The following is a 14,451-nucleotide window of genomic DNA, read 5'->3' on the forward strand; positions in this document are numbered from 1 at the left end:
TGTAAGGAGACTAGCGATTTTGCTGTATCGTGTCCTTTTTAATTGACTCAAGCGCCTCGTCAATGTGAGCGCCAAAAAGAGATTCACCGTCATAGGGCATGTCGAGTATCTTCGACTGGACTTCTTGCCGGAAAGAAGTGGATTTAAGCCAGCCCTGGCGGCGGAGAGCCGCAGCACTGGCGAGGATGCGAAATCCCGTACTCGCCACATCAATCGCGCAGTCAATCATTTCCTCTGACGCCCTCATGCCATCCTGGAGAACTTGCTGGGCTTCCGCTCTGGACGCTTCTGGAATTAGAGAAACGAATGCGGAAATGTCCGACCACATTTGCCTGTCGAAGCGACCTAGAATGGCCAACGCATTTGCAGCGCGTACCGATGTAGAGGACATGGTGGAAAATTTCTTCCCAATGGCGTCCAAACGTCGACCCTCTCTATCAGGTGGAGTAGTGAGAGGAGTCGCCGGATTACGGGATCGTCGCTGTGCCGCCTGTGTGACAACCGAGTCCGGTTTGGGATGCGACAGCAAACAAGCAGGTGAACCCGCAGGAGCCTTGTACTTCTTTTCCAGGCGAGGGACTTGTGCCGGCAAGGAGTTAGGAGAATGCATAATTCTTATCCCTTCTTTCCATACAAATTCTATGATTGGTATGGTGTGAATTTGTTTGTATGGTTTGTTTTTGAAATCGTAGAGAAAGCAATCTTCTTGCCGTTGTTCTCTCGGCAATTTAAAGCGGTCCGCCGCTTTATTCATCAGCACATGGAAGCTTGCTGTATCAATGGTAGGCGCATCACCCGCCTCTGGCTGTTGCGGAGAAGGTGTCTGTATCCGATAGTCGTCGTAATCCGCCATATCTGGATCCTGATCATCGTCAGTATCCTGGTGTAATTCCCCTTCTTCACTGTCCGACTCATCCACCCCGTGCGCACCAGGTTGCGGAAGAAGAGGGGGGTGAGGGCGGGGAAGCTCTGTCAAAACAGGCTGCTCCAAAGACTGTGGATGGGTGGCAGGGCCGGAGTCCTCCGCAGGAGCGTGGCTTGGAGTACCCTGAGGGGTAGGCGGAAACCTTCTGTTGTAGTCATCCAGCATATGCTGGAGGTTTGAAAACAAAGAAACTGGAAAAGATGCCATAGGCAACTGGACAAATTGGTCATCCGGTTGGACCACTTCCTCCACGTCCTCCTGGTCAGAACTGGAGTCTTGACATTTTATAATCAATTCTGATGGACTGTGAGCTTCATCGTCATCATCTTCCCCCATAGATCCAGTCTCGTGATCAGTTGCCATCAAAGGCGAGGGTAATTGGAGATCAGGAGGCGGCAGCTGCATAGAAGAATCCCTGCCAGAGGTCAAGGAAGGCAGTGGTACCAGAGGCATGGTGGCAAAAGAACCCGATCCTGACGAGGATCCTGAACATGCCGCTGAAGAAATCGCCATCGTCGACGAGGTAGGGCCCACTGAGGGATTCGTCGTCGACGGTATCGTCGTCGACGGAACGTGCGTCGACGGAGCCGTCTTTGCTGGAATCTGAGGAGACGGAAGCCTCGTCGACGGTGTCTTCGTCGACGGTATCTTCGTCGACGATACTTTCGTCGACGGTATCGTCGTCGACGGTACCTTCGTCGACGGTACCTTCGTCGACGGAACCGGCGTCGCCTTCTTCGACGACGACGCCGTCGTCATGGAGCTGGTCGACGGAGCACTCGACGTCGACGGGGCTCTCGTCGTCGGAACCATCGTTGCCTTCTTCGTCGACGATGCCGACGTCGACGAGGTGGTCGACGGAGAGGCTGACGTCGACGGGACCTTCGTCGACGAGGAATTCTTCGACGTCGACGAGGTTTTCCTCGTCGACGGCAACTTCGTCGCCGACGAGACAATAGGGATCGTCGACGGGATCGTAGTTCTCGTCGACGTCGAGGATGTCGACATCACCGTCGTCGACGACGAGGAAGCAGACGTCGTCGTCACAGAGGTCGTCGACGAAGACAGCAAAGCCAATCTTGTGGACGGAACGGTCGTCGACGAGCCCGTCGACGACCTGGGAGTCAGGACTGTCAGAATACTGATAGAGCCTGGACAAGACGCCTGAGAGCCAGGTCTCGTGGGCGTTGACACAGAAGGCATAGAATTTGAAAATTGTGTCACAGGCAAAGCCAGCTTTTTCTTTTTCTGAAGAAAAGGAGAAGGCAAGTCTTGAACACTCCCACGCTTGGAAGGAACAGTGGAACAGCCTGACTGAAGACTTACTGCGTCTGACAGAACATCTTCTTTATCTTGGAGGCGCTTCAACCATATAAGAAGGCGACCTTCCCTGTCTCTGAGAGTCTTAGAAGGAAGAGCTCTACAGATTTTACATTCATCCACCTTGTGGTCAGGGTACAGGCAGTAAATACACTTTTGGTGGGGGTCCTTCTCAAACAAACGTAGTTTCCCACATGAAGAGCAAGCTCTAAACAAGGACTTCTTACTTGACATTCTTGGAAAAATAATATGAAGAGACAAACTTTGAAGAAAACTGAGCAGAGCTCAGGGAGACTCCCTTCACACGACGTGCGGTAGAAAATCTGAGGGCTTGAGCTTCTGAGGAGAAGGTTCTAGAGGGTGCGTGAGCCTGATTGGCTGCAGTTTGGACCAACATAATGACACTGATATGTTACAAATGAGTTTTTTCTCTTATACTGTCTTCCTATGGAAGCTACCATTGTAGAGGTTTTTACAGTGTATTATCTCTATTTTATTATTATATGATATTATCATTTATGTTATATTAGCATTATTGCTATTTTTTATATACCGTGGGACTCCCACTTCGACGACGGGGAATATTCAAGCATGTGAATCTATGAAAGACACCCCTAATACTGGAGAAATGTCGTTCCTAAATAGACCGTAATTATGAAAATGTCACACATGGTAATCTGAAACCTTGGCAGCTATGGACTGGAAGGGAGCGCAACCAGAAGTAAAAGAGTGAGAAAACGTAGGGGAGAGCAGCGCCGTCATAGGCTCGTGCTAACCACAGTGGGTTGTAACCGAATCTGGATGTGTGTTTACCGGAGACTGCGAGTTAGGCTTAGCGGTGCCTTCCACGAGGAGGCACAGTAGAAAGGGAACGGTGCTCAGGCTGAAAGCATTTACATTTTTAAATTAGTAAATTGTTAACATTAGGTACACATGACAAAACACAAGATTAAGGGAAAAGGAACGTTCTTTACGGAAACGCTTGAACATCATGTGACATTGTCAACATGCATTCTCGTCAGTTATTTTCAGTATTTCGATGTGCGTATACATTCTTGATAAGGGCGCAGTAAGCCTCGGAGCTAACAGGCCAAATGATGGAGGCGGACCTATGCTTAGAGTCAATACGAGACAAGCACAAACCATTCCCGCGGTTTCTTTTTGCATCGCGCTTTCACTTAAGCGCGATGCAAAAATAGTTTTTGCCCCACTAGGACACACTAAATAGAGACCCGCCTTTTGCCAAACACCCCTAACTGCCTGACGGGATCCGACTTTACGCAACACAAACCACCCCCGACCATTTTCAGTTTATTTTGGCTTGGTCTGTAGGACGCAGCTCGAGCCCCACAGCATGGAGCGATGCGTAAATAAACACAACAACTTTTTGACTCTGCATCGCTTTCTGCTGGCTGCACCCGGATTACTGTTTGGGCCTCACGTGGCTCGCTGCAGTATCCAATAACATCTTCCTTATTGATAAACGCTTTGAAGGATGAGGCCTGATTTAGATTACCTCTTTTCTCGGGAAAAGAATGGATGGTCAGCAAACAAGCGCGGTACTGCAAAGGCAGCCGCATGTTTATTTTCCCATTGCGCTTTCACTTTAAGTGAAAGCACAATGGGAAAATAAACACGTGGCTGACTTTGCCAAAGCCGAATGTGGAAAAAAAAAGTGCATACCGACTAATGAAGCAGTGTGTGTGCTGCCACCGGTAAAAGATCCAATCCCAGTGGGCGGGGCCAAAAGGAGACAAGGCAGCAACAAGGAGGGACTAAGAAGCCTCCTTTACAATCAGAAGCCAGCGTTTTGCAAGCGAGATGACGCAAACCAATTAAAAAGATGGGCGGGCTTCAACTCCGCCTCCGAGAGCTTTGGCATTTGTATTGATTCCAAGAAGCTCTTGTATGACGAGAGCAGCAGATGAGCGCTGCTTTCGCCAGCCGAGACCTAAAAATGCACAGCATTCAACAGACCAGATCGCTAGAGCACTGAACACTTTTTAGGTCTGGGGTTTTCACAACACAGCTATCAAACAGATCTATGTACATACAAAGGGCTTTGAGTTCACTTTTCACCCGCTGGCTTTATTTAACAAGATCACTTCAAGCATTGGCTTCAGACTTTGTCAATAACATCTTGGCTCAACCCAGTTGTGCATTCATCTCATTGTTTTATTGTGTATATCTTCCTGCGTCCACTTAAGTGCTTGCATTGAACAGCAGGAGTCACAACTTTAGAGTGAGACAGACAAGAGGGCCAGCAGGAGCGGGCTGTGGGGACTATTAAATGTTTTTCTCCTGCATGCTTTAGCGAATGAAATCCGCCCCTACTGGCTGTGCGGATGCTTGTTTTCATCCAAGTTAAATTTAACATCTTTTTAAATTCTTCACTAATGAAAACTAGTATGTGGCAAGAACCACTGGTAAATATGGTCTATGCCTACCGTGTCTCATAGTAGGATATGTACAATTGCCTAAATATAGTGCTAAGAATGGGGCAAAAAAAGGTCAATTTTAAAGCCACTACACTGAGTATTTATACGCTTCAAGAGTAGCTTAAAACGTTTTACCTCAGCCCATTTCCCATCTCCAACACTTTGCATCACTACGCAGAGAGGATCCGACTTCGAGCCAATATCTTTGTCCATCAAATTGTCACATGATATCGACAACTGCACTTTGGTCACACACTGAGCCATCTGAAAAAAGAATTAAAAACAACAAGATTAACAAACCTCCAAGTCACCACCCACAAATGCAAAATAGTAGAGGAAAAAAGTGGATTGTGAGTGGGTAGCGTTTATAAAGATCTTTCAGAAATTGCAGGCTAACTGGATGGATTCACAGTAATATTTCCGATCCCCCCGAGAGCGCATTGGTTAAGCTTAGTGATTAAACTAGGAGAGAATACACTGTAGTGAACGAATTATTAAGACTTCTGAGAAAAATATTCATCACTGTGGATCAGATTAATCATTGCCTTGGTCGACCACAAAATCCCAAACAATGCAGAAGGAAGCTACTGTATAGCTTATAAATTAAAAGTATAAAAGTTTAAAAAAAGGTTAAATAAAAGACAAAAAGGTGCCACCCTAAACGTCGTGGCTGTATGCTTACAATAAAAGTATGTATAAGAAAACAAAAATATATCACACCAGATTTTCCCAATCCTCATTTCAGAGAGGGGTTACCTTATTTATTGAAAATCGGCTTAATACCATTAAATTAAAATCTGCTAAATACCAATAAATTAATTGTAACATAATGGACCTGGAACCTCTTAAATGTATCTTAAGTAAACCTCTAACCATTCTCCTGCCAAGTTCTATATGTAGTATTGTTTTACACAGAAATAGGTCAGCTTTATTTTTTCCATTTTTTATATTTTTTCTGTTACACCATTATTTTGATTGTTTCCAAATAAGAGAGACTGCTATAATATTTTCCAGCAATCGCAATTAAAATATGGCTGGAGGCCTTTCTCATATTGGGCAGGGGTCAGAGGGATGCCTACACTCGGGTGACAGTACCCATTCTAATAGCAACTCAGCACTCAGGCCGATATTATGCCACAACTGTTACAGTTTGTCTTTTAAGCCTGTGATATACCAGAAAAAGAAAAACATAGCATGGCATATCCAAGCAATGATGGACGTGATCCATGAAACGCTCACAGAAATATGGGAAGGGCAAAATGTCAGAAAGGGAACATCTACATGAAAACAGAAGAGCTGACTTTTTTGGTCTTGTCTGACCCCAGACCATTTCTTTAAGTTAGAGGGTGAAGACCAAAGAATGCGTTTAGGCTTCCTCTGTTTTGTCGATAATATTTCTGAAATGTAAAGAGACCATCTTGTCAAGGTAAACACAAGGAGATGATGGACGGAACGCTGAAACTTTTTAGACACAACCCCAGTCACAGATCTGGGTTGAATCCATCATCATTCTTTAGCTCACTGTCACTTCAGTTCAGACCCAGCTATATGCAAATCAGTCTTGACCCTGTGCCTCATGGGAACAGTCCAGCCCTAACTGCCAAGACAGGTCTTCCCTGAACCAGAAACAAGCCTCCTGGGACCGGTTTTTGGGTAACACCCTTCATCAGCCAGTCTAGCTTGAATCCAGTGGCAAAGTGAGCAAGGGACCCACGTCTGGGCATACCCTGCCAAGTTAGGGCAAACAAAGCAAACACAAGATGGACGGAGCGCTGAAACTTTTCACCCCGAGTCACAGTGATGAGTTACTGTTAATGCAGTGCGGCTTGTGAGACGAGAAGTCTGTGCAAAGAGGTGCCCGAGTTACGTGAATTTTAGGGTGGTGCACAAGTTGAAAAGTGAGTTATAAGAATGACATATTGGTGTGACAGTGGCACTTTAGTGATAAATTTAGATATAACTAAAACTACACAAGCACTAGAAATTGTACAGTTAAAGTGGAATTTGTATAGTAAACAAAGTTTTCCTAACTAACTTATGTTTAACTTTAGTTTTTTGGTGTGAATTTCAATGTTTTTAGTAATGTTAGTAACACATGCAATATTGGTACTGTTTACCGTTCAGGAGTGGGGTGTTATAAAGGGGAGTGTGGGACAATATAGTGGCTGATAGTGTTGTGAAGTCTACTGTGGTACAGTAGATTTTGGTATACTGGACTGGGATAAAGTGGAACGAGGTAAATTGAAGTGGCGAACACTGGAATGGTATACAGCTGAGTGCTGCAGAGTGGAGTTGCATATAGTGCAATTGTGTACATTGAAGTTGGATACAGAAAAGTGCCGTATATTGTAGTGGCATAAAGCTTAGTACCTTATAATGTAGTGGGATACAGTGGGATAATGTGGTGTGTGGTAAGGAGTAGTTTCTGTCCTGTAACTCCAGTTCTGTAGTAGGGGTATCTCTGTTATAGTCATAATCTAGTGAATAGTCCCGCCCATGTGCGTGGACCCCGGAGCAATCAAAAATAATCTCTTACAGTGTCAAAAAATGCAGAAAATGCATAGACACTTAAGAGAGAATTTAAAGACAGATAATGCAGCCAAAAGGCTACACTGTCCAGTACTTCAACTAGAAATTTCCACCATAAAATCCACAAAACAGCAAAGCCTGTACAGATTTCCCTTGCTTAACAGCAAAATCCCTCAGGAATGATAGAGAGAAGAACCTGGACAGACAAGCCCCATAGGCTGCCATTATGTGGCTTAATTAGGATACTGTGCCTTTAAGAGAACCTTCCAGAACCTTCTCTCAGTATCCCAGAATGCATAGCAGGTCCAACTTAGCCTCAGTTCTTTTCGAGGGCGTAGGAAACGCCAGACCTGTAGCATTATGATCATGAACAACACTCCACCGGGGAGGCGGGAGGGCGCTTATGACTATAACAGAGATACCCCTACTACAGAACTGGAGTTACAGGACAGAAACTACTCCTTCTGTAGTAGGGGATCTCTGTGTATAGTCATAATCTAGTGAATAGAATGGCAAGCCCATCCCCACACCAAGCGGCGGTGGAGAATAAAATAACGCCACTACTGTGCGAACAGATTCCGCAGCGAAGCCTGCCCAACCTGAGCGTCTGCCCTGGCATCAGTGTCCAGGCAGTAATGCTTAGCAAAGGTATGGACCGACTTCCAAGTGGCCGCCTTGCAGATCTCTGCAATGGGAACATTACGGAGCATAGCTGTCGTAGCAGCTTTGCCCCTGGTGGAATGAGCCTTAGGCTTACCTCCTAAGGTCTTATTAGCTTTGTAGTAACACAACTGTATGCAGGACACAATCCACCTCGAGATGGACTGTTTAGAGGTAGCAAGACCTGTCCTGACTGAGCCATAATTGACGAACAATTGGTCTGACCTACGAATATCTTTAGTCTTATCAAGATAAAACTTCAGCACCCTCCGCACATCCAGGGAATGTAAAGACCTTTCCGCCGGAGATGAAGGATTCTGAAAGAACGTAGGCAAAGTGATAGTCTGATTGATATGAAAATCAGAAACAACCTTGGGAAGAAACTTAGGGTGAGTACGCATAACAACTTTAGCATTATGAAATACAGTATAAGGTTCTTGGCAACACAATGCCTGAATCTCACTCACCCTGCGGGCCGATGTAATGGCCACGAGGAACGCCGCCTTCCAGGACAGGTGCTGCAACGAAGCCTTATGAATGGGTTCAAAAGGCTCCTTCATCAATCTGGACAGCACCACATTCAAGTCCCATGAAGGCGAAGGAAGCCTGACAGGAGGGAACACTTTCTGCAAGCCTTCCAAAAAATCTTTGATCACAGGGATCTGGAAAAAGGAAGTCTGTGAAGGGCCTTTCCTGTAGGCAGTCAAAGCAGCCAGATGAACCTTAATGGAATGGACATTAAGGCCCGACTGCGCCAGATGAAGCAGATATGGAAGGATGACATCTTCCTTGCATGACGTAGGGTCATAGTTCTTAGACTTGCACCAGATGCAAAACCTCTTCCACTTGTAAGCATAGGAAGTCCTAGTGGAAGGTCGCTTAGCCTCCTTCAGTATGCCCATACAATCCTCTGGGAGATTCAGATGGCCATATTGCACTATTTCAGGAGCCATGCCGCCAAACTCAAAGACGAGAGGTTGGGGTGCACCATCCGCCCCCCGAACTTCGTGAGAAGGTCCGGCCTGCACGGCAGCTTCATGTGAGGAAGGAGAGATCGGTGAAGCAGGTCCGTGAACCACCACTGTCTGGGCCATTCCGGGGCAATCAGAATCATTCTCGCCCTGGATTGAGACAGCTTGATGAGAACCGCCGGAATCAGGGGAATTGGTGGAAAAGCGTACAGAAAGCTGTTCGACCAGTTGATCCATAACGCGTTCCCCAGCGTCCCTGGCTGGTAGTACCTGGAGGCGAAGCCTCGGCATTTGCTGTTTTCGGCGGTGGCAAACAGATCTACGTCTGGAGTTCCCCACCTTGCGAAGACTTCTCCTAGTACTTCGTCGTTTATGACCCATTCGTGGTTTTCCTGCACGATTCTGCTCAGTTCGTCTGCCTGAACATTCTGCACACCTGGCAGATGGGTGGCCGTTATCGACAGTCCTCGAGCCAGAAGCCAGTGCCAGATCGCCTGCGCCTCCTGCGACAGAGTGCGCGATCTCGAGCCCCCCTGCTTGTTGAGGTAATACATCGTAGTCGTGTTGTCCGTCTGAACAAGCAGAGAGTTGGTCTGAAAGGACGGATGAAAGGCCTTCAGTGCCAAGTGAACAGCTCTCAGTTCCAGGAAATTGATGTGGTACGTGGACTCCGTCGGGGACCACGTCCCTTGAATTTGCAGATCTCCGGAATGCGCCCCCCAACCTTGGAGAGACGCATCCGTCACGATGGTCTGTGTGGGAATGTCCTTGTGGAAGGGAACGCCTCTGAGGAGATTCTCCTTCGAGCACCACCACTTCAGAGACTGAAGAGCATGTAGAGACAGTCGTATCCTGTCGTCCCAAGAACCTCTCCTCTGGTCCCACTGATCCTCCAAGCACTCCTGCAGAGGACGCATCTGTAGCCGTGCGTGAGGAGTGAGAAAGATGCAAGAGGCCATCGATCCCAGTAGAGAAGACACGGTCCTCACAGTCGTAGACGGAGTTTTCATGAGAGCCTGAGCCTTCCGAACGAGTGATAAACGTCGCTCTTCCGAAGGAGACACGCTTGCTGACAGCGTATTGATGGAGGCCCCCAAGTACTGGATGCACTGCACCGGAATCGGGACCGACTTGGACATGTTGATGTGCAACCCCAGCTTGTTCAAGAGAACGCACGTCTTCTGGAAGTGTGCTCGGGCTTCCGAGAAGGAGGAGGCTTTGATCAACCAATCGTCCAGGTACGGGTAGACAAACACCTTGTTCTTCCTCAGGTGTGCCGCTACCACTGCCATACATTTTGAGAATGTCCTGGGTGCAGACTTCAGTCCGAAGGGTAGCACCGTGTACTGATAGTGATTGGTGCCGACTTGAAAGCGCAGAAATTTTCTGTGTTTGCATGCAATGGGCACGTGGAAGTATGCGTCCTGTAGATCTATGGCACACATCCAGTCTCCCCGTTGCAGCTGAGGGTAGATCTGATGCAACGACAGCATGCGAAACTTTTCTCTGCGAATCCACTTGTTTGCCTGCCGCAAATCCAGAATGGGCCTGAACTCGTTTTTGTCCTTCTTGCGGACAAGAAAGAACCGAGAGTACAGACCTCTTCCTCTTTGAGACAGAGGTACGCCTTCGATCGCCCTTTTCCTTAGCAGAACGTCCGCCTCCGTCTGAAGCTCGCGCAGTTGATACTGCGAGCTGACGGGAGGAATCGATGGAGGAGGGCTGGTGAAACGTAGACTGTATCCATTGCAAACAATATTCAGCACCCACTTGTCCTGAGTAATTTTTCTCCACTCTGCCAGAAAAAATTGAACGCTTCCCCCCACCGGAGCGGGTAACGGACGAGGGGGAAGTAACAGCTCAGGGACGGGACCCGGCCGGGCCCTTGGTCGCGGTAGAGGACTGTTGACGACCTCTACCACCCTGCCGCTTCTGGAAGGGCTGCCTGTACTGCTGCTGCTGCTGCCGCTGTTGATGTTGACCAGCAGACTGCCCCCTTCCACGACCCTGCGCCCCAAACCGACGCTGGTACTGTCGGAAGGGTTTCTTTTCCTTGGGCTTTTCCAGGCCCACTGCCGTCAGGGTCTCCGCTTCGGCCTTCATCCTGGCCATCTCATCATCCGCGTGCTTCCCGAAGAGGGTATCTCCGGAAAACGGGAGATTCGCCACGCGTTGCTGTGCCTCCGGTTTCAACGATGTCAACCTGAGCCAAGCATGGCGTCTCTGGTGAATCCCGTGGCAATATCCGTGCGCGGACAGCAGCGATATGTCTGCTGCGGCGCCGATGGCCTGATTAGAGACCAACATCCCCTCCTTGACGATCTCCACAAAGTCCTCCTTGCGGTCTCGAGGGACGAGATCTGCGAACTGCTCCATCGAGTCCCAAAGGGACCGGTCGTAACGTCCCAGCAAAGCCGAGTCACTGGCTGCCTTCATGGACGAGGCGGATGTCCCACACGCCTTGCGACCAGCAGAATCGATCCACCGGCTCTCCTTGTCCGGAGGCACCGTGGACGCAGGGGAGGTGGCATGAAGCTTCCGAGCAGCAGTCACGATGACTGAATCCGGTACCGGGTCCTTCCTCAAGAAGGCTGGGTCTGAGTCCGGAGCCCTGTACTTTTTCAGTATCCTGGAAGGGACAGATTTCACCGTTGCCGGCGTCAGGAATAGCTGTTCGGCGGGCTCAAGGAGCCCCGGCACCAGAGGTAACAGGGGGCGAGACAAGTGCCTCTTGTGTAAAGTCTCAAAGATTACCGAGGTAGAAGCCGTAGGCGCTTCAACCTCAATGCCCAACTTCGCCGCACCACGCAGGAGAACCTCCTGAAATGTGCTAATATCGTCTATCGGAGACACCCTAGTCTCCGGCGAATCGGACAGCGTGGGCGAGTAGGAACGGGTCCCAGAAGGAGAACGTGACCTGGACCGACGTCTCTTGTGATGATGCCTGGATCGTGATGAAGATCCGCGGCCACTCCTCGATTTGTCCCGTCTCCCCGAGCGAGACCTCGACCTCTTGGGCCTCGGACGCTCCTTCGGCCTCCCAGGGTCAGGAGCTCCAGGCTTCTTAGGAGTCTTCTTCGGAGGCGTCGGGAACTTAGGCATCGACACCTCCCTCGGTGGGATCGGGGGTGGAGGAGCAACCGGACGCGGGTCCCGCGGAGCCGGCTTCGGAGGCGGGGTAGGGGCCTTCGGAGGAGGACCCTTCGGCACAGCCGGCCGCGGAGGAGGCGTAGACGGCTTCATTGGAGTATCCACCCCGGAATGCGCCGGTCCCGGCGAGCCATCACCTCTACCAGAGAGTGGGGAGCCCCCCACAGTCCTGGGCCTGTCCTTAGGACCTCCAGACGCTGAAGACCGGTGTCCAGACGACGACCGATGTCCCCTCGACGTCGAACGGTCCTTCGGCGTCGACCGAATCACACTCCTCGACGTCGAACCGTGTCTCCGTCTCGACGTCGACCCTGACCAGATCGACGAGCCACGAAACCTCGACGACGGGCGATGGTGCCTCGACGGCGACCTCGACCTCTTCGCCGGTCTCGACGTCGACTTCCTGGATCGCTTCGACGGCGACCCTTTGGACCTTCTTGACGTCGACCTCTCCGACCTTCTCGACGTCGATCTCCTCGACCGTCTCGACGTCGGCCTTTTGGAATGCTTCGACGTCGACCTCTTCGGCGCCGGAGATGCCTTACGTCTCGACGGCGACCTTGACGACGAGGATCCCCTCGACGACGATGTCCTCGACGGCGAACGGCGGTGTCGCCTCGACGGCGAGCGCCGACGCCGGGCCCTCCGATGTCGATCACTCGACGCCGACAGCGACGACGAGGATATCGACACCGGCTTCGACGGCGGCCGGAACACGTTCCTCGACGTCGACGGGCGACGTTTTCTCGACCCAGAGCCCTGGGGAGACCTGGAACTGGCCGTTGACCGTCCCCTCGACGTCGTGGTCAGCGCAACTGACCCAGACGGAGACCTTGGGCGCGGGCTGGTCTTCCTGCCCCTGGGGAGCCCCCCAGAGGCCTCAGCATGGGTAGAAGGAGCCCCTCCTGACCCACCTCGTGCCTTCAGCTTTCTCTCCTCAAGGCCCTGAAGCCTGATCTTCTTCCTCTCCTTCAGGGTCCTTCCAGAGAAGCTTCTGCAGATCCTACACTCCTCAGGGATGTGGGAAGAGGGAAGGCAGAGAATACAGACCTCATGGGAGTCTGTCTTGGCCTTCTTTCTTGAGCACTCAGGGCATTTGTCGAATAATGCAGGCATTATTGGACAAAAAAGAGTGCAGAAACACAGAAAGAAAGTCACCAGAGTACTTTAAAAGTACCAAAAATCGAAATCAGTGTAAAACACTAACAAAAACCCTTGAAAGGGAGAGCTCAATGCTCCAGGGTCCTGCTTGCAGGAGCCGGAAAAAAGAACTGAGGCTAAGTTGGACCTGCTATGCATTCTGGGATACTGAGAGAAGGTTCTGGAAGGTTCTCTTAAAGGCACAGTATCCTAATTAAGCCACATAATGGCAGCCTATGGGGCTTGTCTGTCCAGGTTCTTCTCTCTATCATTCCTGAGGGATTTTGCTGTTAAGCAAGGGAAATCTGTACAGGCTTTGCTGTTTTGTGGATTTTATGGTGGAAATTTCTAGTTGAAGTACTGGACAGTGTAGCCTTTTGGCTGCATTATCTGTCTTTAAATTCTCTCTTAAGTGTCTATGCATTTTCTGCATTTTTTGACACTGTAAGAGATTATTTTTGATTGCTCCGGGGTCCACGCACATGGGCGGGACTATTCACTAGATTATGACTATACACAGAGATCCCCTACTACAGAAAGTGGAGTTACGTTCTGTAAATATTGTACAGTATATTTGCATACAATGTAGTGGCATACAGTGGAGTGGTATAAAGTGGAGTGGTGTATACTTTAGGGGCATATATTGGAATGTTGCATACTAAAATAGCGTACACTCAAATGGCGTGGAGTGTGGTATAGTGGAGTGGCGTAAACTAGAATAGCGCACATTTGAGTGGGAAACAGTGGAGTGTTCTACAGTTGGGTGATGTACAGTGGGATTGCATAAAGTTGACGATAGTCTAGCGCTGTAAATTAAAATTGTGTAAAGTTTAGTGGGGTAAATTTCAGTGACGTATAGTGCAGAGTGGAATAGCGTACACTACAGTGGGGTACAATGTACTAGGGTGCAGTGCAATGGTGTATAGTGAAGTACCATAAAGTGTAGTGCCATACAGTGGAGTAGTTCACAATTAGTGTTTACTGTAATAGCAGAGCTTTTTAGCGTTGTCATGAGATGCACATAGCAGTGACATATAGTCGAGTACCGCAAGATTTTTTGTAGGGGGTTTTAAAACGAGTCTAGGAATAACACACGCTTGTGCTTTGTTTTCCCCCATGCTATTGGCTTACGAGTGCATCTTTTTAATAAAGACAGCATGCAATTAGCCAAAGGCGGGTGCATTGCTCCGCCCATTACCTATTGGTGTCCATTACGCGCACCAATGTTATGTGGTTTCAAATATCGTGCCCAGTTATGGGCGCGATAATTGAAAGCACATGCTTCGCTGTGGCACGCACCACTCCTGGGTTTGTACTT

The 14,451-nt window shown here is 49.2% G+C and overlaps 1 protein-coding gene across 8 annotated transcripts in view; it reads right to left on the reverse strand.

The window, feature by feature from the left end:
• The window catches only part of LOC144768502 (copine-1-like), an 854,409-nt gene that overhangs the window by 603,023 nt on the left and 236,935 nt on the right, over nucleotides 1–14,451 (reverse strand). For all 8 annotated transcript variants that reach the window (XM_078652218.1, XM_078652221.1, XM_078652215.1 and 5 more), the window contains one exon: nucleotides 4,819–4,947. In XM_078652218.1, the coding sequence (XP_078508344.1) occupies nucleotides 4,819–4,947 (129 nt within the window). The remainder of the gene's footprint in view (nucleotides 1–4,818; nucleotides 4,948–14,451) is intronic.

The sequence above is a fragment of the Lissotriton helveticus genome, chromosome 7 (genome assembly GCF_964261635.1).
Source record: "Lissotriton helveticus chromosome 7, aLisHel1.1, whole genome shotgun sequence".
NCBI classification, from domain to species: domain Eukaryota; kingdom Metazoa; phylum Chordata; class Amphibia; order Caudata; family Salamandridae; genus Lissotriton; species Lissotriton helveticus.